The 25,356-nt window shown below is 34.3% G+C and overlaps 1 protein-coding gene across 2 annotated transcripts in view; it reads right to left on the reverse strand.

Moving 5' to 3' along the window:
- NLGN4X (neuroligin 4 X-linked) overlaps positions 1-25,356 on the reverse strand; it is a 165,159-nt gene that overhangs the window by 57,581 nt on the left and 82,222 nt on the right. The window contains exons 4-5 of one of the 2 annotated variants that reach the window (XM_059493858.1): positions 14,097-14,156; positions 10,405-10,557 (exon numbers count right to left, since the gene is read on the reverse strand). In XM_059493858.1, coding sequence (XP_059349841.1) covers positions 10,405-10,557; positions 14,097-14,156 — 213 coding nt within the window. The remainder of the gene's footprint in view (positions 1-10,404; positions 10,558-14,096; positions 14,157-25,356) is intronic. The other variant, XM_059493859.1, reaches the window with a different exon arrangement.

Raw genomic sequence — 25,356 nt, forward strand, 5'->3', positions numbered from 1 at the left:
GCATTTTTTATGAAGATAAATTATTAAATAGCTTCTTTTTTTTTAGATTTTTAAAATGCCAACAACTGACAACTTACTGATACTTATTGAAAAGTAGAACTCTAGCTGGATTTTATTCTCTCTTATCAGCCACAGGCATGACTAGCTGGCTTCAGTAGGCACTATAAAGGTCTCAGTAAAACTAACTTGCATTTCAATTGAGCACTGACTAAAATCACAGGAAAAAACCAGATGTATACACTGGGAGAGGAGCAGCTGGAGTGCAGCCCTGCAGAAAGGGATCTGGGGATGCTGGTCAGCAGCAGGCTGAGCAGGAGTCAGCAGGGTGCCCGGGCAGCCAAGAGGACAAACCCCATCCTGGAGGGCATCACCAGCTGCCCAAACCAGACAGCTATCCCTCATCATTCAGCCTCACCTTGAGTGCATTCTGGGCCCTGTGATTTAAAAAGAATGTGAAAATCCTTGAATCCAACCAGAGGATGCCACCAAAGCTGGTGTTAGGGCTCAAATGCGTAAGAGAAAAGGTTTTTCACCAAGACTCCCTTTTTCTTTCTCCACAAAATAACCAAATAATTTAAATTCTGACATTCTGAAAAACAGCGGAAACTTCCATGCACCAAGATAAGTGATTGAAATATTCTTTCTTTAAAAACAGATTCATAGCATTTGAAAATGAAGATAAGACCATTTCAGAAAGAAACAGTCTTGAGTCTAGCATTGTAGAGACCATGTGCATATACATAAGCAGATACAAAGTGCCATGAGCTCCTGGTTGTGGTTGTATAGAAAAAAGCAATTATTCTCCTGTCACTCTATTGCTATGAAAAAAACTGATTTTTTTTTTTTTTATCACTCTGTAATGCACATTAGCAGAAAAGAAAAATCTTTTTCTTATTAGAGAAGTCATCAATTGAAGCAATGTAATTTCTCCCGAGAGCAAGGGAAAAGTAAAGATGAAATTAGGACCTTATGAGTCATCGCTTTTTCTCTCTTCTATTTTGGGAGCATAACATCTGTAAGCTACCCTTTATTCAAGGATATTCAGAATTGAATTCCTTGTATTTTTATCAAGGACTAATCCAAGCCCTTGATTTAAAACAATTAACAATCTAGGGCAGAATGTGTGTTTGAATCCTCCTACTTCCCACAGTAACATAAAAATAGCACGCAGAAAGTGTGGCATTTTTTTGGTTGCTGGTTTGGTTTGTTTCCCTTCCCTTCTGTCCAAGAAATAGGAATTCTCTCAATATTTTCTGATAAAAGGAAAACTAGAAAGAAGTTAAGGAGCTTTACAGTCAAATCTCTTAGAAGTTTACAGTAGCTAAGTCATCTGTATCAAAACATAAAGTTTTAATGACAGTATTTCACCCTGAAAGATTCTCAATAGAAGAAAATCTTCACTGATTATGTCTTGCTGGGGACTAAGGCAATCCCACTGAAAGTATAAAGGCATGAAATTTTCCTTATGACTATTTAGTCTCAATGTGATACTTGGCTGTGGGCTAGACAATCTCTGTAAATCAATGTATTATTTGTTACCTTCTTATTTGGCTGAAATATCTGCTGATAGAAACACAACTAGTCATTAGAGATGAGAATATAACAGACACATAATGCAGTTAGATAGCCACTTGCTTATAAAATGTGGAAATACTTTCAAGGAGCACAAATATTTACAATCAGACAACTTGTTTTACATGGAACAGAAGTGAAATATGAAAAATCGTACTTAAATTGTTTCAAAAGGAGTCACACACCTGAGTAAGCGTTAAACATGGATTTACATTTCTAGTAGAAATAAAAACTCAAACGTATTCATTATATTTACAGAAATTGGTTTTGTTTCTTCACATGGCTAAGATCTGACTTTATGCAAATTACGATTGTATGAGTGACAAAACTTAGGTACCTTCTGGTTTTATTCTTGTCTCTAAAATTCTTCAGAAGTGTAAGTACTTATTTATTTTACCTTTTCCCAGATCCCAAAGTGACGGTACTTAGTTTTAGGAAACATACATAATACAATCCACAGATGATGTGAAAATGGGGAGCAGAAAAATGGACAATTCTTAAATCATTTTGTCCTTCTCACTTTTTCAACAGTAATTTTATTGCATCCAGTACTGTTATGCTTTCTCCTAATCAATGTGAGCTTCAAATGAACAAGAGCTATCACAGGAGACTTGACACCAATGAAAGCCAAAAGGACACATTATTTTGATTTCCTAAATGGAAACCATAATTTTTCAATTAGAAAGCAGAAGTGAGGAGATGAAAATGGATAGCCTTTCTCAGCTGCTAACCTCTATCTGCAGATATCTATTGAAGAATGCACTTAACATCCACCAGAAAGCTTTATTCATTCAATATTTTCATATATTTTACAGAGGCTTTTGGAGATATTAAAGCAAAAAAAAATTCCATCTGTTCTAAAATGGAAACTCCAAAATCACACTGGAAGCATGTTTTTAGCTCTCTATATTGTATATTGCATATTGTATACAATGTGAATAGGTTTTGTAAAGCAGTAAAGGTGTTTTAATCCTTCAGGGTCTGCTAGGCTCTAATTGCAAGGAATTATGTAGAAGGTATAAAATAATTCAGGAGAAAATGCAGTTATTTTGCTATCCTTCTAAGAGCTGGTGAAATCCTGCATCTTTTAACTCTTTTAACCACTGCAAGATGCTCCCCTGTCACCTTGTGAACAATGTAAAGACATTTACTTCACACGCACACTATTGCCATTCTGATTATGTTAACAAACTCATTTCCAAGGGGTGGTTAGATTGAATTACACTTTTTTTTTCTTTTTCTTTTTTTTTTCCCCTTCTAATTTCTGTGTAAAATACTGTCTCCTACAAAATGATAGATTTAACATACATTTCTTTTAGTCAGCCAGAATCTTCATAATAGTATTAAAAGCATGTCTCTCACAGTATCTTTCTGGATAACATGTCCAGCACACTGCTGGGTAAGTAACTGGCTCACAGATCAGGCCCAAAGGGTCCTTTTACACTGTCTTGTAGCTTTTTGATCCGTTTTACTATATAGACTACGATAAAAATTATTTTATAAGACCGTGCTCTACTGTCATAGTCAACTGAGTCAATCCATCAAGCCTGGAGAAATTGGATTCTGTTACTTTTAGGTAAAAGGAACTCTCTGTCAAAAGTTTCTTGCTAAATTTCATTTTTGGCAACTACATTTCAACAAACAATATACCTAATTTTAGAAGCTCTATGAGTCTATACATAGCTTGTGATGACACTGTTACTTAGCATTTGTTGCTCCTGATATTTGAAATGGAAGAGTCTAAATCAAATGGTATATGGATAGAGCTTATGAGGTGCATTTGCACAAACACAATTTCTGTGACTGTAGTAATATAATTAAAATATAGGAAAAATGTAAGTTTTACCAAAAGAAGAAATAAAAGAATTAATGATCATCTTTGCAATGTTTACAAAAATATGTTAATAGCAGTGACATTAACAGGTGTCATTCTGGGCAATTAGCAATTACACTGAACTAGAAAATCAGCTATGAAAACTGACATTAGCTAACAAACTGTTAGCCAGCTGAGAAGAAACATGAGAGAACAAACTGGCCAGGGAATCTGCATGAAGCTTAGAGATGTGAGTGAGGCAATGTAGAGAAGTTTGTATTGGCTTCAACAATAAAAACAGTCACAGTAACCTTAATGAGTCTAAATAAACCTCCTTTCTGTGTAAGCATTATATCAATTTATTTAGCATACTCCAGCTCCTGGGTTATTCCCATGTTATATTACCTCTGGCCTTTTCCACCAGGAGACCACCTTGGGTTTCCTGTACTAGTGGAATCACACACACTGGAGGTAGAGAGGGCTGTCCAGAGGCACAAAGGGAACAGATATCTGTATATCAAAATTTAAAATACAGAGGCATTCTGTGCAGCAATTACACTATTCAAAGGAAAGTTCAATATCTTGAAGAGTAGTGTACACAAGAATCTGGCCCATGGGGTCACATACTGCTTGCTTTATTTGATTACTGCTGAATGGGATAGGACAGGACAGGACAGGACAGAGTAGAGTAGAGTAGAGTAGAATAGAATAGAATAGAATAGAATAGAATAGAATAGAATAGAATAGAATAGAATAGAATAGAATAGAACACAACACAATGCAGCTCAGCTGGAATGGACCTGTAACAGTCAGTCAAATCCTAAGCAGTTCATTTACAACACACACTTTGTCAGTGTTGTAACTTGCACAACAGGAACCCAGTGAAATAGAACAAGCTCAGGTTCTCGCTAACTTGAAGATGTATGGAGCTTCCTTGCAAACTTGATTTATATTTCACCGTCTAATATGATTACTTATAGAGATTATAATCGCATGTGGTTATAATTTCAGCTAAAAGGAAGTCCAGCCTTTTCAGACAGAGTATTTAAAATGGATGCTCATTGCCAAAAAGGCAGATAGATGAGAGATAGTCTATTCTTATCTGCATGACTTAGAATTCTAAGAGGAAGAAAATTGCAAGGGGTCTTGGAAATGCTAATTCAATTTTACAGTTCTGAACTCTTAGTGTGTCTCATTTTACTGCAGTAGATATTTCAGTTAGCTCTGCCTTCCAAAATATCTCATTCATGTTTCTAGAATTTATCTCAGCTTTTGCATTTCTTGTTTTTCTGTAGTAAGATTCTGGCTTCCAAATGACTGATACATATTTCTGGAAATCATCTCTGGTTTTGTCACACAAGAACATTCCTCTTTGAATATGGCAACTTTTTAGACGATTGCTTAAGATTTTTTTCTTGAAAATGTGTAACACTGTGATTGAATTTAACTGTATAAAGTAGTACTATAGGACTTTGATTTTATTGTTTTGAGGTTTTGTTTTGGTTTTGGATTTTTTAAATTTTTTTTAGGGCGGGTGAGTTGTCAGGTTTACTTTCTGCTGTTATACAATCTAAACAGAGATTCCACAGACTGAAATATCACCATGAGATGGATGATTCAGGTCATGTCTCTGTAAAAAAACACTAAACATAAATCCCTCTTTTGTATTTTTCCTGCCAACATAATCCTGGAAAAGGCACTAAAAGAGTGCTTATAGCTGTTTGGAAAGATGTTGCTACTTCTAAAAGCATATCCAAAAAGACTAAGAATGTAGACAATAAAGAGGAATTGAGCAGTATCTAGATTGAGTGAGCCAGCTTATTAAAACCATTCAATATTTGGTAACACTACAGTACACTTTTAATTAGGATATCTATTTTCCCTCCCACTCTCATAAATTTCTATTATTTTTGATAGATAACTCTCCAAACATCTTTGGAATTTTGAAAATTCAACTCAGTTTTTGAAAACCTTACACGTATAATAAAAAGTTACACAATGCTCAAAGCATGTAGTGAGGGTTGGGGACCACCATGGGATTTAGTACTTCTGTGTTTTACAGTATTGAATTTTTCAGTACACAGGAGCACTGCCTCACACTGGGACAACTTAGCAGCTTCCTGTAGCTCCAGTAGCATCTTCAGTCATCTCTGTGGTGAGGTATGAGTAAAAGCAGAAACTGCCTAGCAGGGCAGAGGCAGCATCCTCACAAGCCTTGAAGAGCCCAAGTAATTAAACCCAGCACCACAGCACCCCTCAAACAGTGCCCACTACAATAAGCAGAGGGAAAATATAAATATTTTCTTTTTATTTTAATACAAGTATCCTATCCATGGAATGTATTTTGATAAATGCATATTTATACTTTAAGGGAAAATACAGCCTTCTAAATAACAACTCATATTATTGCTGCATGCATTCTTGGGGATTTATAAATTAGAGGAAATTCTAGAACTCAAAGGAGAGAGAGAGAGAGAATTGAAACGTTGGAAAGCCTTGGGCCAATCTGTCTGTTATTTTGGCATGTTTACTTAAAGAGAGAGAGGTGAGGAAATTATTCCCAGAGCATCTCTGCAGTCCTCTAAGACAGGAGGTATTTTTGGAGTTATAGACACATATTGTTCAGTGCACAATCTAAAGACTTATATTTTACCCATATGCAAGGAGAAAAGATAGATATGAAAATATTTGTCTCTATGATTCAGTTAAAATGTTTTATAGCTCTGAATGTCATGATGTTACATTTACATTAAAAAAGTGTCTTTTCTGACTCAGACGTCTGTCTTTTCATTTACTTTAGACCAGAATTTTTAATTTCTTGGTTGTAGCCATACTTTGGGGAAGTGGAACCAGGGACATATATCCTAAGAAGAAGATAAAGATGCTGTCCAGATATGTAGGGATGGGATTAGAAAAACTAAGGTGCAGCTGGAGCTGAATTAGGCAAGGAATATGAAGACTGGCTAGAAGGGCTTTTACAGATTTGTTACTCAGAAAAGGAAGATGTACTTCCCACAATAAATAAGAAAAGAGAACTATTGAAAAATGCCATGGAGAAGTTTGAGCTACTAAAACATTTTTTTTGCTTCTCAGTTTTCACTGGTATTCTCTCTTCCTACATCTGTCAAATCCCCAAATTTTCAGGCAGAGATTGGGGGAATTAAATCTCCACCATTGTAGTAGATCAGCTTTCAGATCACCTGAGGAACCTGAGTATACAGAAGTCCATGGGATCCAATAAAATAAAAATAAAAGATGCAGACACTAAGCCAATTTCCACCATATTGGAAAAACCAGAGAATCTGAGGAAGGCCCCAGTGACTGAGGGGATATCACATCTGTTTTAAGAAGGATACTTAGGGGATCCTGGGAAGTACTGACCAGTCAGCTTCCCCTCCATGCCCAAAAGATCACAGAACAGATCCCTATGGAAGTTATACTGAAGCATATGCAAGACAAAAACACAAATACAGACAGCATCATGGCTTCATCAAAGGCAAGTTGTGTCTGGCTTAGCTACAATAATGACAGGCCATATACAATAATGTGACTCCATTAGTGGCAAGCAAAGAGCAATCAATGTTATCGACTGGATGTTATCTGCCTGGATGCTTTTAAGAAATTTTTTTAAATCCCCTATAACATTCTTGACAATAAATTAAAGAAATATGAATTTTATGGATAGACTGTTGGATGGATAATGAACTGGCTGAATGGCCATGTAGTCCAAAAGTGCAGTCAACAACTAAATATCCAAGTGCAAAGTAATAACCAGTGGTGTCCCTTAGGGTTCACACTGGGACCAATACCATTTAATACCTTCATTAAGGACATAGACAGTGGGATTAAGTGCACCATCAGGAAGTGTGTGGACTTCACGAAGATGAGTATTGTACTTGATGTACTAGAGAGAAGGGATGCCATGCAGAAGGACTTTGAAAGGCTTGAAAACTGGACCAGCGAGAACCTCAAGATCAACAAAGCCAAGTGCAAGGTCCTGTACCACCACTGGAAGAAACTCCAGCATTTTACAGACAGATGAGTGAGATGACTTAGGGATAATGGTGGATGAAAATACTGGACAAGAGACAGCAATATGCACTTGCAGTGCAGAAAACTAACCACATCCTGGGCTGCATCAAAAACAGTGTGGCCAGCAGTGATGGAGGTGATCCTGTCCCTCTACTCTCATCTTGTATGACCCCACCTGGAGAGCTGCATCCACTTCTGGGGACCCCAGAACAAGAAAGCTATGGATCTGTTAAGGAAGGTCCAGAGGGGGGCCACAGAAATGGTCAGAAAAGCTTAACTGAGACTGTTCAATCTGGAGAAGAAAATACTTCCAGGAGGCCTTATTGGAGCCTTGAAATATATGAAGGGTGCTCACAAAAAAGATAGAGAAACGTTTAAACAAGCCTACAGTGGCAGGACAGGGGGAAAAAAAAATATTATGAGGGTGGGGAGACACTGGAACAGGTTGCCTAGAGAAGTTATAGGTGCTTCATTGTTGGAAGTGTTCAAGCTCAGGTTGGATTGAGCTTTGAGCTACCTGATGTAACCAGTGTCCCTTCCCATATCTTCAGGTTGGACTGGATGGTCTTAGAAGCTCCTTTTGAACCCAAACCTTTTCTTGGTGCTATGATCTGTCTGAGTAAGATCATCCAGGGGTTATTTGTGTGGTCTTAATACTTTTTCTATCCACTGCTATTAATGACACACTATAGACTGAAAGAAAAATAATTTAATGTGCCTAAGAACAGTACTAACATTTATGGAGAGTATAAGATCCACTATTCATGTCCATTCAAAAGAATTTTCCAGAGGAATTTAGCATCTCCAGCAATTCAGCACTGTGATCAATTAGATGTCTATTCCTGCATTACAGGGTGAGATAACAGTGATAGAATTACACATCTCTGTCATTAACAACAGGTTTGTATGTGACCTTGTGTATGCACTTACAAATCAAACACCATTGAAACACACCAGATTTACAGAAATATGACCTCAAGTAACCCAGACTAGAAGAAAGGGATACAAATATTGTTAGTATTCAAACCATATGTCATAAACTAACATTACTTTTTAAACTCTCATGAATAGTCATGTTTGTTTTACACGTGGCTGTTTTTCTGAAGAATTTAGTGTTTTCTTTTTCATATTTTTTTTAACTTATGAAGCAAAAATACATGGAATTCACCTAACATCTTCCAATGTCCAGGGAGAGAGCCTAATGAGCTCTCAATGATCACATTTACATTTTACCCAGGAGGAAAAAAATGCAAATATGTTGATAAAACAGATCTCCTCTGATTTTTAAGTGTATACACATTTTCTGAATATCTTCTGTTTTTCTAATTCAAACATAGACTTTTGTAATAAAGAATAAATTCCATAGTGTCTCGAAAGTTACATTTCCCACTGTTGAGAAGCAATATTTAATGTCAATACACATATGTATTTTTCCTAATCCATTTAAAATCCTGACCACTGTTACTTTTCTCTTTCTCCTATAAATGTCCCTGTTTTGTGCTTTTTTGCCTGAATTGCACAATTAAAAAAAAATAGCATTCTGGCTCTTTCTTCTCTTTTCTTTGTTTTCAATTTAAATACATGAAATAGGAGTTCACCAATGAAAATATTGCACTTTTCCCGTTAGATTTATAAAATACAGAGAGGCAATGAAACATTTTAAACCACTTATAGTGGTTTACACTCATCTGTATCCTTCAACAGTGTTAGTTATAAGAAACCAAGAGAAAACTTTTTAAAGAGATGCATTAAATAATCTTTTTTACAGATGGCAAACTACCAAGATTCTGGCTATATATGTTGTTTGACAAAAACCAAAACTGCAATTTGTTTTCTTGTGTCTTCAGTTCTTCCTTTTTTGTCCTTTTGTTTGTTTGGTTGGTTTTTTGTTTGTTTGTTTGGGTGTTTCTGAGTACCAATACTGCATGCATAAATATACCAAGATATCTTTTTATATTTCTGGCTTTAAATTTAAATCTCTTTCAATCATAGAAAAAAATACTCTATTCTCTTTAATGAATAATCAAAATCAGAGACAAATAAAAAATCTCAGTACTCCGATGAACTATTAAGTTGTTGAAAAACATGAACAGCATGAACAGACAGCTCAGCAAGAGAAGACTTCTGTGTTCCAAAACAGTACCTACTACGAAAATAGATCAGCTTTGTTATTAGGAAAAACAAGATCAAAAGTCCTTGTAAAAAGACACACAAACAAAATTACTGTATTTTAGCTTGTGTATCTGAAATGCCAGAAATATGAGCATTTGAGCATTTTGTACTCTGTTCTATACAAACTATAAGCTTTTTCACTAAGATAACAAATATTTCTAATGTCTGCCATTTTCTGCCATTTTTTAGATTTTATTTTTTCTATGGAAAAGCAGAACCTCAAAAAATAAATAAACCTTATTTTGAACAAAAGTTTGGTACATGCTGTGCACCATGATTATGGAGTTTCTGATCTTTTTGAAGACAATGTCTCCGTACCTCTTAAAACCCCTTGATTGCCTATTACCCACAACACAAATTCCATCAGTGTATATGACCTTTATTTTTTGTATGTATCTCTAAAACCCAATTGGCACACAAAATTATTAAACACATTTAAATAGTAAATACAGATAAATAGTAACACTTTCCTTCTTCTTGCCATTGCCAACTGTTTTAAAACCATGAGGACTCATTCTTGATTGACTTTCTTCTTTTTGTTTTAAACATGGAATAGAAATTATTTAAGAAAAAGACACCAGTTATCAAAACATTATACATTTCCAATCCATTTCTTTTTAAGGTGAAGGCAGTTGTCAAAAATAATGTAGTTTAGCCCAATTTCCATTTAAAAATGGACAGAATTCAAAATCCATCATTGAGATTGTTCTGTTTTAAAATCAAAACTGAGCCAAATATCTATGATTGATCAGTGGAAAAATTCAGGAATCAAATATTTCTGTGAAAATATTTCTATGAAGAAAAGAGTCACTTACCTAAAACCCCCAGCCTGTAATTGATAGTGATAACAATGACATTTCCATAACTTGCGAGAATGCTGCCATCAATCATATTTCCAGTACCCTCCATGTAAGATCCACCATGGATGTAGACCATAACGGGTTTCTTGCTGTTCTGATCATGAATGTCTGAAAAAATTCAAGTAAGGAAAACACAATAAAGCAATAAAAACATAAGGAAAATGGCATTAACAATTTTTAAAAGTGCTTACAATAGTCTTAATTACTTATGTTTTCAATGTCACCACCCCTATACTCACTAGCTTACACATTTCAGGACCATCCTACAAGCCTAATATTTACAATTTAAAATTTCAAATACTATTTCCTCTAAAATGGTCTCACTTCTAATGCATTCAGTATTACAGGAAATTTAGTTTTAATGGAAATGTCTTAAAGCCTAAAAAACCAAATTATGAAATAATCTTGGTTTCTCTAGAATACTCAGTTTCAAAAATATACCAATTTAGAAATATCTGTGCATCTAATAATATAATTATAGTAATGATCCATACTTTCCCATTTCTTGTGGGACATAGTTATTGAAATTGTATTCCCAATAGTTCAGTAAGATATAATAGCAAAAACTCTAACTGTTCTGGTAGAAGAAAACATAGCAGACTGTTCTTTCTTTTAAACAGCCTTGGAGTTAACAGAGAGGACTTATGTGAATTTATGGCACACATTTTTTGTATTTAAATCAAATTATGTGTTTTGTGTTGCACTTTTCCTGGTCTAGTAACAGCTAAGCCTCAAAGAACGACCTTGATTTAATGGATGATCTTTTGTATAGGTAGAAAATTCCTGGCTACTTTAAAAAAAAACAAACAAAAACATCTGGGTCTTTAAAATAAAGTTCAGTGAAATTGATAAAACTTTAAAAAATTCTAAAAGAAGGTTAAATGAAATTGATATTACATATATAACAGTGAGTTATAAAGATGTGCTTATCAGTGATTGGGGTATGTTTGAGAGAAGGTTAATCTAAAAAGTTCAGCTCTTGATGCCAGTGATGATTCAGAATACCTAAATCTGAAATTTATGTTCTCTACAAAACAATGTGAAGAGAGGTTAAGCTCCTCTATGAGGTAGAAGGCAACTCAGAAAGCTACCATTAGATGTCCAAATCTTCTATAAATAATTCAGTCTATCTGCATGGAATCAGAGCACTTCTTTCAAGTATACAGCACAACATACAAGGAAAAGCAGAGCCTCTGATTATTCAACCAGGTTTTGAAAAAAATCTTTTGGCTATGCATATATTGAAGAGTGGAGAAGGATTGCAGACAAAGGAAAAGCTGAGCTAAATACCTACAGGTGAGGGATCTACATTTGAAAAGCTTCCAAACTCCTCCCTCACCTCAGGCAGATTAGGAAATACTGAGACAAAAAATGTGATTGCCAATGAGGTACCAGATAGTCAGTGTTTTATATATGTGGAATTAATTAGAGCATATTTAAAGGTAAATTTTGACTATCATATTCCTGTGTCCCACTTTTGCTTCACTCCTGCACACATCTTAAATATGACAAATTTCCAGCTGAGTTCAGGAATGCCCATGCTGCAATGTACACCTGTCCACTTGTCGGAGTTTAAGGCTTGTCATTGATTCTGCCTCCCTTCCAGGAAAAGATATATCCTTACATGTTGTATTTTGTATGTTGTACTTGAGCAGCAGAACAAAAGTTTTTGTGATAAGATCTTTTTAATTGTTGTGACTATAAGAGTAGTTCAGCAATTAAACAGACCATTTAAAGCAATGAGGTAGTAGATTCTAACAGATTGATTTATTTTATTTTTATTGTCAGCATTTCCAGCAAAGTATATAAAATTGCTTCTTCTCTGAAGGCACAGCTAAGATCTCAAAGAACATGAAAACACCAATTATTTAAAATAATTATTCGTGTTGCTGAACTACCTTTCCCTTCTCTCCCCAAAATCTCATGGCATGATTTGCTTGCATTTAATCTTTTCTTATTACTTTATTCTACCTCAGGGTTAAATCTTTCACTGATGAAGTCAATAGAAGGTTTCCCCTTTCTTTTCAGTGTGAACATTATTATTTTCAACATAAAGGAAATTAGATTGATGTTTTATGCTTAGATGCTTAGATCTAAAATGAGTACCTTTGTTAATCATTAAATCCTAACATTTTATCAATTTTTAAAAAGGTAGAATAATTATGTGTTCATAATCTAGTATTTATCTTTAAAGCAACTTTGGTTTTGTCTGTTATTTATCCTTTACTTTAAAATTAACTTCAGAATTTGGTATAGAAATGATAATACCATTGTTTGAAAAAAGCCTGTGTTGCACAGAAATAGGAAACTGATAATCAGAAAGCAACAGAGTAATTCTAGAGTACTCTGCACAGTATTTCTGTGTTGTAAGAAAAAGTGTAATTCAGCAGTGAAGGTAGTGGAGTAGAGGGCAATCAGTGTGAATCAAAGACCTGAGGTTTTTATTATGGTATTTTATATACAGACAGAGTAGCTACAATAGCCTGAACTCCCAGGAAAAGAGGTGATAGCACCCTCACTGCAGTGTGTATGATTTTAAGGGAGATAGAGAGGACATATGTTTCCAAGTAATTTGAAATTATGTCAGATGGGAAAAAAATAAAAACAGGAAAAAGGACATGGACTAACACTTTGGATTGGCCAAGCCTGAGAGGATTAGTAAAGATGTTGCTTTGAAGCCAGACCAACAAATTATCCAGGATTTTTGTCTTCTCATTTAATGTGAAAATGTTTTTTTCTTTATTTGGTAAATACATGTAAGCTGACAACGTAACTTTAGTAAAAGGAAGGGTGACAATAGAGGAAGATTTCATGACTTCTTTCTATTTTGGTGCATCCTAAATAGATTTGTTGCGTCAAGGCAAGAAAAAAAAATCGTTTCCAACTAAAACTTTTTTGGGGTATTTCACTGTGAACTTTTAGCATTTCCTTTCAGGAAACCCAGTCCAACTTTGAAAGAAGTCAATGAAAATGATTGTTACTGATTTCAGTGGGAATGTGGTCAGAGTGCGAATGAATGCATCTCAGAGGCTAGCTGATTACAGGAAAAACATAATAAAGCAACATCAACAGCTTCCTTTATTTTTGTGTCCTGAAATAAACCACATCCTGTGAGAAAAAAATATAGATAAGTAAATAAAAATAGCAAAGACAAAGCACAATTCAACTGTATCAATGTACAGCATGTGCACTGGGGAAACAGTGGAAGTAAAAGGAAGGATATATGTGAGCTTTTCATGAATTTCAAACAAGTGAATATACAAAATGTGTAGGAGGGAAAAGAGCACATGCATGTTTTTAAATTCCATTTTCTCAGCCTAAAGAAAGAATAGAGGGGAAAAATATGTGGTTTCAAATAACATTTATGTTACTCACTTCACACATATTTAGGAATAAATTTTACACCTATGTCACGGAGGAACTGCAGTCATCTATATGCTAATTTAGATTTTAAAAAGAAAAACAATCAAAGCAAATTCTAAAGAAGAAAATAAAGAAGCACACTGATGTGAGCTTCTGCAAATAAGGGACTAAAAATCATGTTGAAATAACAGCAATAATAATAACAATAATCATTCTTATTATAACAAAAATTGAAAAGTTTATGTTCATGCATCAGGGTCAGGCTTTGAAAAAACAAAAAATACCTTCATCTTCACCACGATCATTACTGGTTATATCATCTGCGCTTTTCTTTGTGTTGGCTCCTGGGTTCATATTGAGGAGGAGAATAAAGGGAAAAAAGAGAATTCAAAACCAGCAGGTTCTCAAAAAGAAAAAAACCACTAGTACAAAAAATGTAACAAAAATGTCAAAATCTGTTACATTTGAAATTGAAAAACAAAAAAGATGCAAACTGCACATAAACATAAAATGTCAAGAAGAACAAATTGAAAATATTTGAAAAAATGTATCATATTCTGTGACAATGCAGTACTTTAGTTAAAAGCGATTTCTTCAAAAAAAATCAAATTAATGTGCTATTAAAAAAGAATAATATAAACCAAAAAAGTATGTTAAAAATTACAAAATTATGTTTTACATAAGAAATGCAATTTTATTTATTCTGTTCTGTAACCTTGAGGAAATAATGCCTTAAATTACTTTCTTCAATAACTTAACATTTTATTCATCATCATTACAATTTATTAAGAAATAGCCACAAGTTGAATTTTGGATGGAAATAATGCAAATAAAATGATTGTTTGAGTTTTACACCACTTGATTTGACCAAGACAAAACATAAAGGCCTCCTTAGAAATTAATCTTGTTTTCCATATGAGCAAAAAAGATATTTAAAAGAAGGCTGTAAACAAAAGTGAAACAGAGTTGAATCAATGTCTATTCATGAAATCGGTCCAAAACCAGCCTTTGTTAAAAATATACCTCATCTCATGCTCTTTAGAAAAACCTAGAAATTGACTGAAAACATTTACTTACCATGATAAAGAACTTGCATTTCTTTGTTAGAAGATTTAGGGAAGAATATGTTTTAATTTATATTCAACATGCTTTCTTAAAATATTTTTGAGGTATACACATGCACGCACAGGCACACACACACAAACATTTATGCTCATACGTGTCACAGCCTGTACTTATGGGAGCAAGAGGAAATGAACACAGTTTTCACCATCCCCATCCTTGGGCAATACTTCCGTTTTCTGACTAAAAAAATAAAAATACACCAAGCTATCCAAGCATTCTATTACACTGCGCTTATTCCCATAGCAAGTAGCCCTCTGTAATGTAAATGGTTACTTGATAAGGAGTGAAACATGAATAGGAAAATCAAGCTATAATTTAGCTTAGAAATTAACACAGCTACTAAAGAAATAAAATGGTCTAAGCATGCTAATCTTTATTTTCTTGAATTTTCTTTATTTTGAAGTTTCTTTTCAATACATGATGAAAAAGAACAGTATACTTTAACTTGTTTATGTATGAAGTCTCAATTTGTAACAGATATATCATATTTAAATAAATATTATTTACTCCTTTTACTTTCCTATTTAAATTCCACTGTAAACTATATTTATATCCCTCAAAATCCAAGACTTCAATTAAATCTTAGTCCATTATTGTAAGGCAGAATATTATCATTACTAAAGCATTTAAGATTTTTAAATATATACACTTTTGGGATTAGTGTACTAGTTTATTTGTCTTCCAGATACAGATTTTCTACAGGCATTTTCTGGAAGCACTGCCACTATGTATGCAGTGATGATGATTAGTGAGCAAAAATGTGAAAAGCAGTGTCTGATACTCTGTCCTCATAAAGTCTCCATCTTCAATGCTGTTGTACAAAAGATATTGTTTATCCAATACACCTGTGGATTCATTATATATATCCAGTACATAATTAACTAAGTAAAATATCTCTGTCAATGAAATATAGATATTCTCCAATCTCTCTTTTCTTTAAGTAATAGATACAGGCTCATAATCTCAGCCATCCTTCACGTTTTGTCCTTTTATTCAATATTGTTCCAAATCACTTATAGCCCAATGACGGTGCAATACTTTCTCAGGTGATACACAAATAAAGTTAATTTTGTATTAAGTACTCAAACTTACCCTTAAATTATTTTTGATTCATGTAAAATATTTATGAGAAATTGCTATTTATAGGCAATGAATACATATAGGCACAAGTTTGAACATACATAACAAATTTCAATACTAGTTTCCTCAGGGAGGTGGGGAAACTAATTGTTTGATAAAAAATATGATCATCATACGGCAAATATGAAATCAACTATCACATATTTTTTATTCCTATGAACTTAAAAATATCAAAATCAGTGTGATCCCATATATGCAGTACCTGTAGACAAAAACTGTGTATACAGTTATTAGGACTGTAATCCCTATTTCAAGTATTTTTGAGTGAAAGAAGTAGTTGTGTCCCAGAACATTTTAATTTGGGTACTATCTCACCCCAAAATCTTCAATGCACATATCAATAACATAATGCAAAGATTTTCTCTTTAATGTGCTTCCCAGTGTGGGAAACACATTAAAGAGAATGGGTCAGTGTACTTCTGATAAAATGAGAATTTGGAAAATGTGCTCACATCATGCTATTAGATGTATCACCTAACAAGCTATGTGACATAAGGTTATCTGTAATAATTGAAACACCTCTTATTCAATTTTTATGTTCTTCAAAGATGTAAAATATAATGTTGCAATCCGTTTCCAGAAGAAATTACTATAACTTAGTATGTATTTATTTACAATATTACTGGGAATGCTGTTACTCCTACATGCTGTGAAATAATTTTCCTCTTGGCAATTGGAATACACTTTTGTAAATAAGTTCTTGGGTTTGAGAGGATTTTATATTAATTTTGAGATCTGATGAGATGGGTTCCCCATCAATGAGTTCCCAAACCAAGTTTCTGTGCTCCTATCACATTGGAATTTTTTCATACTATGCATACAAGCCATAAAATCATGCAATTGTTAAGGCTGAAAAAGATCAAGTCCAACTGTGGCCCTAAGTACCATCTTTTAAATACCTCCAGGGATGGTGACTCAACAACTTCCCTGGACAGACTGTTCTAATGCCTGACCATCCTTTCCATGAAGAAGTTTTTCCCAATATCCAATTTAAACCCCTGCTGGTGAAACTCGAGGCCATTTCCTCTCACCCTATGCCTTGTTTCTTGGAAAAAGAGACTAAACCCCAGCTGGCTACAAACTCCTTTCAGGTAGTTACAGAGAGTGATAAAATGTCCCCTGAGCTTCATATTCTTCAAATTAAACAAGTCCAGCTCCCCCAGTTGCTCCTCAGACTTGTGGCCAGATGCTTCACCACCCCTGCTGTTCTGCAACAACAGAGCATCCCAGTGCCTCAATGTTCTCTTTGCAGTGAGGGACCGAGAAATGAGCACAGGATTTGAGGTGCAGCCTCACCAGTGCTGAGTACAGGGGGACCTTCACTGTCCTGGTCCTGCTGGCCACACTATTTCTGATACAAGCCATGTGGGTGATACTGTTAGCATGTATTAGTATGTTGCTGGAAGCCTATATTTTTGAAAGGTTCACGTGATTTTTCTAGCAATGCTCCTAAGTATTTTAGATGATTTTGGAGCTACTGAAATAATTCCAACAATGACATCTGTTCTCAGACTATCTCACACAGAGAGCAAAAATTTGAATTTTCCAGCCATGTTATGTTTTGGTTTTTTTATTAAAAATGTCAATTAATTTGTCCTTAAACTTCTGAAAAAAGATGGTAATCCCTGTCATAAGATAAAAAAGTCACTATGCCTCTAAGGTTAGTTTAAGGTTGCATTAATCTCAGAGACTGAATGGTATTATAACTCAGAAACTCCCATTGCTCAGAAAAAAATGCCTGCCTGCAACAGCTGATTGTCCCACAGATCAACACTTCCCTCTGCTTTGGGAGTGTTTTTTTGTGAGTGTTCAGGGTTGGGCCAATTCTTTCCCCATATCTCATATTCTCCATATCCCAAATCACAGGAGCAGCAATTTTAACCTTCAGTTCCTATACACCATGTAAACATAATCACTGTATTATAGGATTTGCCCCTTCTGCAGGGCCAAATCCTTCTGCAGTCTAAGAACTGTTTACTCATTCATCCCACATTAAACACAGATGGTAAATTTCAATAGCAACCCAGGATCCAGAAGCAGTAGTAATGATCTAGTGCATTAAAGACTGAATTCCCTGAATATCTCTATTGACTAACCTGGTGTTTGACCAGAGTTCTTGGTTTGTAAAATTTGTGTTTCACTTTTCATAATACTGAAAAGTAGAAGAAAAATATTTCAAAATATAATTAGGATGGAAATTTTTTCCCAAATGGTCAAGGCTAGGAACTACTTAACTACATATGTTAAATATGCTGTAAATAGCATAGCTCCACTGAAGAATACATTTGCATAAAAGTTCATTGTATTTTAGAAAAATATCTTATTGTTAATGACAATTACTAGAAAAAGATGTGACTTTGTAACACATATTTTAAAGGCCAGGTGACCTCTTTCCATTTGTCCTACAATTCGATTCACTGCTGAGAGAAAAGAGCAAGCTGTAATGTATTACTGAACTTTGTCAAACCTCTTTTGCAAAGGATTTTTGTCTGTCAGAAACTGCTTCTTTTTCATATATATATATATATATATATATATATATATATATATATATATATATATATATATATATATGTGTATGTGTGTGTGTGTGTGGTTTTGAAAAGAGCTCCAGCCAATATCGTATTAACAAAGAAGGGTTTCATGGGGGCTATGTTTTTTCCCTGTAAGAAGCACTCTAAGCAATGCAGTTGTAAACATTAAGTCAGAAAACATCTCTAAAAGGTGTTGATTTTGAAACAATGATCAATGTGTTAATAAATTATTAAAAATTATTTTATTTCATTTATCATGTATGTACAGTAACCTTGTATTCCCAGATTTGTTCCAATGCCATGCACAAGTCTATGAGAAATTAAGAAGTCACCCTGCTGTAAGCATGTCCTCTGGCTCACATTTCCTTTGCATAATGAACAAAAACCTCATTCAGAAGCAAATTTTCTGGTTTTGTAAGTTGTCCCAGTTGTACTGACAATTTATGCTGCATCCTCCTCTATTCAGACAATATGAATCACATATACGTAATAGAGGCAGGTCCCATGCATGCAGTTTACCACGCTTACATATTAGGTATTCACTCTGAAGCCTCTAATGGCAGCAAAAAATCATTCACAACTGCTTAAGCTGATGCCATTTCCTTGCATTTTATTTGCAATTGCTCCATCTGTCACATACCTTTTGACCCCATTTAAATTCGGAAAAGGACTCAGTTTTCAGAAATCATTATCAGTTGTATGACCTCTCAGTTTCACATAGCACATGCTTAACCTTCTGGAAATTTCCAACTCAAACCAGATTAATATAGTATCTAATAGACATTGTCTCAGTATATGTCTTATTTATGCAGGCATTTCAATAGAACTCTAAAGCTCTTGTTTTCCTATCCCATGAAAGCTATTATAGTTTTACAGTCAGGTCAAGTCAACAGTTCATTACAGTCTCAAGAGAGCATTAGTCAAACAAAATTTCCTTTCAGCATTTATCATAAGACTGGTTGGAAAACTTTGCTTTGAATGTGCAAGACTTGACACATTTCATGCCAAAAGTAAGGATTCCATCACTGGTGCAGTTTGGCTGCCATAACACTGCACCTGGCTCATCCCTGTGGCCAAGGCTCTCCAGCTGCCTTTATAGTTGTAACAAGAACTTCTTATTTGGCAGCTGAAGAAAGCTCAAATGAGGCATTTGACACTTCAAACAGAGTGGAGGAAAATGATTGTCTAGAATTTCAGCTTGTTAAAGCGACATAGAAATGACTGTGGAAGCCCTATGTTAAGGAAAGACCATAAAGGCAGGCAATGTATCCACATACCTGTTGTTTGGAAGTCGGTTCATTTAATTAAAGAAATAAAAATATATTCATATTGCCTAGATTTAAATAAATATTATTCTTAACTACTTACTGAATAATTTCAATATGTGTGTAACTGTATGTGGGTGTCCACATGCAAGCAAATATGTACACATAAATGCACATGAAAAATCTCTATACAGCTAATCAGCTTCCAGAAAGAAACCACTTTTATATTCTGGCACTCCTTTCCCATAATCATGTCTAAATGAAGTTATAATACATCAACAATGTGCATAACTCCAGCAAATACCCATATTTGATGATTTCAGTGCAGTCCTTAGCCATAAATTAGATGCCATCTCTTTCCTGAATAATATGAAGACTTAGACCTATTGTTCTATGTCATTTTCAATGTGAAATTCAATGAAAGCTCAGAAATTTCCTTCAATTTGCCTGAATGAAATGTGTTTAGTTTTGTTTTAGTTCCTATATTATCTGAATAGCAGAAGACCCACTATTAAAGTAGCCATTATTCTAATGCCATTAATAACAACAAAACAAAACCTTTTGGGTTGCAAGTGCTAGCTCTGTAAAGCAACAACATTTAACTAAGGAACATGCAATACAATTGAATTCATGCTCTTAATCACTCCAGCTGCAACACACAAGAAATTATTGGCATTCCAGAGAAAACACATAAATGTTGCTGAATATCCAGGAAATGTTCCTTTTAAAGAAAAGGGCATTAAAGGACAATTTTGTTTGATATCCATAATTGGATGGACTGTAAGGAAGATCAGCTGAAATCCCTACAGTTTTATGTGTTCCATGCATTAGGGAGGATTAAATCAAAAAGAAAATGCAGTTTCACAAGCTTTTTCAAATAGTTTCAGAGGACAAATAAAAAAATCTGTTGAAAAAGAAAAATTCTGAGGTTGAAAAAGGTTGCATAAAAAAATATGGGATTGTTATATTACTTCAGCTCTGTACTCTATGTTGCCTATAGGTTTCAGTTACATAAAAAGGTTTTTTCACTATACTTCAAAGTTTTCCTATATACTTCATTTTTGGAAAGTAAGCAATGTATTTTAAGAAGATTGTTAAAATTATATCTATGATGATTATAAACACTGAAACTTATAGCATACACATTGTATAGTTCCTGGAAGAAAGACACCTAAATGTTATTTCTTTTTCCAAAAATATTTGCATTTACTTAGATTGTATTTATTCTTTCTGGAAATAAATTTATAAAATGACTAGATTTTATATTTTAACCCCTGTCAATTCATTGTGGCACACTTTTTATTTCCTAAAATTGTTCTGAATAAAAATTACCAAGACTAATAATTTTTAAATCTATTGAATTAACATTAAACATGTTGTTTTCATTCATATTAGTATTAGTAAAATTATTATTATTTTAGAGGAGTCATAAAATAGAAACGAGGTAGGCAAATCAATTCACTAATAGTTTTTATAAGGGTTTTTGTTATGCAAGTTACACCATAACTAGAATTTACCATCTTCTAAATATACTGAATTACTTTGACAAAACAATCCATAATGGTTCAAAAGAAGGAGGGCATTGTGAAGCCTATCCTTTCAGTGACCTCCAACAGATATGAGGAGCATTTCTTGCACTTACACTGTAACTGAATCTGCTTTATTTGATGGAAAACTGGACTAAGCCCGCAATGCTTACTGATTCAATAATGAAAGACTAATTAAAACCATAAAAATATCATATAGTTATATTAATTCCAAAAGAAGCACATATTTTTCTGTGCAAGCATCAGCTGAAACACTGTCAGTATGAAAGCATAGCAGTGACCTCAAAGAGATGACATTTCTCTGCTGAAGTGATGCACTTGTGAAAGTGTGAATGTAGTAAAGCTGTGTCCTAGATTCAGCTGGGATGGAATTAATTTTCTTCATAGTAATTTGTAGAGTGTGGTATTTTGAATTTAGTATGAGAGTTATGCTGATAACACACCGATGTTTCAGTTGTTACTGAGTAATGCTTGGCCTAAGTCAGGGACTGCTCAGTTCCCGGCGCTCTGCTGGTGCACTAGAAACCAGAGGAGCAAGGCCATTTATAAATCCCACCGCAAAATTTGTTCAGAATATATTAATTCTGTACTGTCAAGTCAGTGAGAGCAAGACAAGAGCTGAGTGCAATTAGCTGCCGAGTGGAAAAAGGTTGTTGGCATGATGAGTACACTGCAATTAAGTTGCCAATAATGTATACGACTCTAAATTAGAAGATAATTCAACATTTATTATTAGTCAAAATTCCCAAGCCTAGATGCTCCTACATTCCACTTAATGTAGACAAGTAGAATTTGCAAAGAATTTGCAACGAATTCATTAATGTTGGCTTAATACTACCTATAACAAAAGGGTGATTACTTTCAAATAAACTTAAGAGAAGTATCTGTGTGCCATTTACAATGACTGTGAATTTGCCCTCTTTGCAGAAAACTGAACACTGCAAGCACACGCTCTATTTGGTGAAGTTGTTTGTGCAAATTCTCCCTTTGGGCATTTGTAGGAACCACTGGAAGCTGTGAACTGAATAATCAACTCTTAAGAAAACATCTAATTATTTGATGCAGGTATTTAATTCTTCATTTTGAAGACTAGTTCAATTTGTGGTTTCCTTTGGAGGATTCAGAGAGTAATTGGGTTTGTTAGGCCAGGGGATCCTGTGAAACTGTAATTTTATTCCATTGTGATAGATAATTGTTTGGCACCATATTTTGATGTTTACTGGATCTTTGACCTCTTAGTTTTTATTTGGAAATCTTGGGAGTGTTAGTTACAGGTAAATAGAAGGTCCATATGAGACATCCAATGGAGATAAAAGATTTTTTGGGTTTGGGATTTTTTTGGTTGGTTGGTTTGGTTTGGTTTTAGAATATAGTCATGTTTTCAGGTTTTTTTCCTACTGCATTTTAATGATATCTTCATCTTCACACAATAATGCTTGAAATCTTACTGGGATTAATAATACCAAATCAACTAAACAATTAGACTACCAAATAATTAAGTTGCTAATAAAAAGAGTGTAATTTTAAAAGATGGAATAAAATATACTACAGCTATTTCTGGGAAAACCACATCTAGGTTGTATATGATGAAAAGATTTACAATGTGAAATATGAATATTTAATTAATCTAATACTTCCCAAAATGCATAAAAGATTTTCCCTAGAACTGAATAACAGATGTGTAAAAAAAGATAGAACATTAAATATTAAGTTCATATAAATATTTTATTCATTATTACTCAGTACTGAAAATGTATATGACTTTTCAAAACATAAATCAGTGTCTTTATCCCAAACAACTGGCAATACCTTTTTGGCATCAACTTGGTAAGATTTTTTTTTGTTTTCACAGAAAGATTTTAGAGAAGAGTGATGAGGAGGGGGAAAGCACAGACAAAACCTGCAGCATTCTGTATTATTTATAGTTTAACTGCTTTCAAGCATTATTTTTGGGTATATTATGAAGCTGTGATATTTTATCTATAATTTTAAAGAAGAACACAAACCATTTTGATTCATGCATGCTATACAATTATTAATTGTATTAAGCTAATCTCAAAACTGGTGGTCAGAATCACGATTTAAACTCATAATTCAGCAACACAGCACTGAGCTCACTAGTATCTGATCCATCTTAAATCTATTATTTGAAAATATCAGTTGGTTTGGAATAATTTGTGGATTATATATCTGTGCTGCTGGAAAAATCTTTTGTCTATTAAACAAACTGGATGAGAACTCCAGTATCTCATTTTTGCTTCCCATTTTACAATGTTCCAGGCATAATTCACATTTTGTACTTTCAGTGCTAGGGCTCATGCTTTATTCAAAATCTAGAAAGGAATAACAGTGGCTTGTCAATTATAATTATCTAACAGATGTAGGAAATTAAAAGCAAGTAATAAAAACCCCTTTTTGATGTAAATACTATATAGCATGTGCCATTTGATAAAATACAATATAATGGAATTATATAATATCAATATTGAATAATATGATTTACTATTCCATCTGAAGAAAGGCAAGTTAAATTTTGCATTTTATAAGAATTATATATCAACTACATGGAATTAGATGTGAAATAACACAGCTTATGAATGCAACTACTTCTGAGAAATTGAATTCCAGCCCTCTTTGACTGAATATAAGTAGTCCTTGTGAAAAGGAACAGGTCAAGTTTTTCTTCTTTTGATTTATTTAAGCAATATTATTGTAGATTTGCTTATGTTATTTGTTTTCATATGCACCTTCAAGTCCTACCGAAAAAAATAATTGTTCTGTATTTGTATTCAGCTGCAGAAGAGAGCTGAATATTTCTTTTCTCAATCAGTGCAATTTACAATTTAAAACACCTACCATCTCTTTGAGGAAATTAACTATAATTGGCACTCTGTGGAAGGTCACTGACAAAAGGATTTAGCGAGGTTTTTTGAATGTAAAATTGGCACAACATCAGTCCAAATTATACCTGCCTGTATGCCGTTGTTAGTCTGTCAGTCATACCAGGGCTGAAATACACTTACACGAACAAACCAGAACTGGCACCACAGCCAACTTTCCTACTACTTATGGCAACAAGAAGAAGGCATCAGGTGTAAAAACACAGTAAAAACAGATTGCTGTGATCAAATCTGTCAGTTTCCTGCTGGAACCAGCCAAAGCTCCTGTCCAAGGTCAAAGCCTCCTGACAAAAACCACACTGGTGTGGCAAATGAACTTACCTGTGCCTTTAAACTCTCCCCTCCCCTCCCCTCCCCACTAAGGAACACTCAGTCTCTGCCAACTGCTTTTGTCCTGAGGCAAAATTTGAAAGGAACAAAACCACCAGGTGAAAGGTGATATTTGTAGTAGCTGTTCCTCAGCTGGACAGCTGCCAAAAGGCAAATTCCATTAGTTCCACTGTAAGTGTATGTGGTTGTATGTGTATGTCTGGGTGACATTTGCCAAGTTCTCACATTCTTTTTAGGCTTTCATGCCTGGATCCTTTAGCAACAGAGGAAAAATCTGAGAATGTCCTTTGCACTGTGTTTTGCTTTTCAGGCACCACTGTGGGTAATTTCCTACTTTTTACCAGTAAACCCTGATAAAACTTGCCATAGAAAGTGCAGAAAGGAAAAGAAAATCATCAGCACACTATGCCTGACTAATCTGGTCTCTTTCCATGATTTTTATGGGATAAGGGAAAAGCTATGGATGTCATTTATCTCTGCTTCTGAAAGCTCTTTTGTATGGTTCCATACAACAATCTTGCTGATAAATTCGGGCAATAAACATTTGATGGAAGGGCTGTTGAGATGGATTAAGAATTGACTTCATGGCTGCTGAAAAAATAGTCAAGAGCTAATAGTCCAAGTGGAAACCAGTAACCAGTGATGTCCCTCACGGTTCTGTATTAGTACCAATAGTACGGAATATCTCTATCAACGACACAGG

The sequence above is a fragment of the Ammospiza nelsoni genome, chromosome 2, assembly GCF_027579445.1.
Source record: "Ammospiza nelsoni isolate bAmmNel1 chromosome 2, bAmmNel1.pri, whole genome shotgun sequence".
Taxonomy (NCBI): Eukaryota; Metazoa; Chordata; class Aves; order Passeriformes; family Passerellidae; genus Ammospiza; species Ammospiza nelsoni.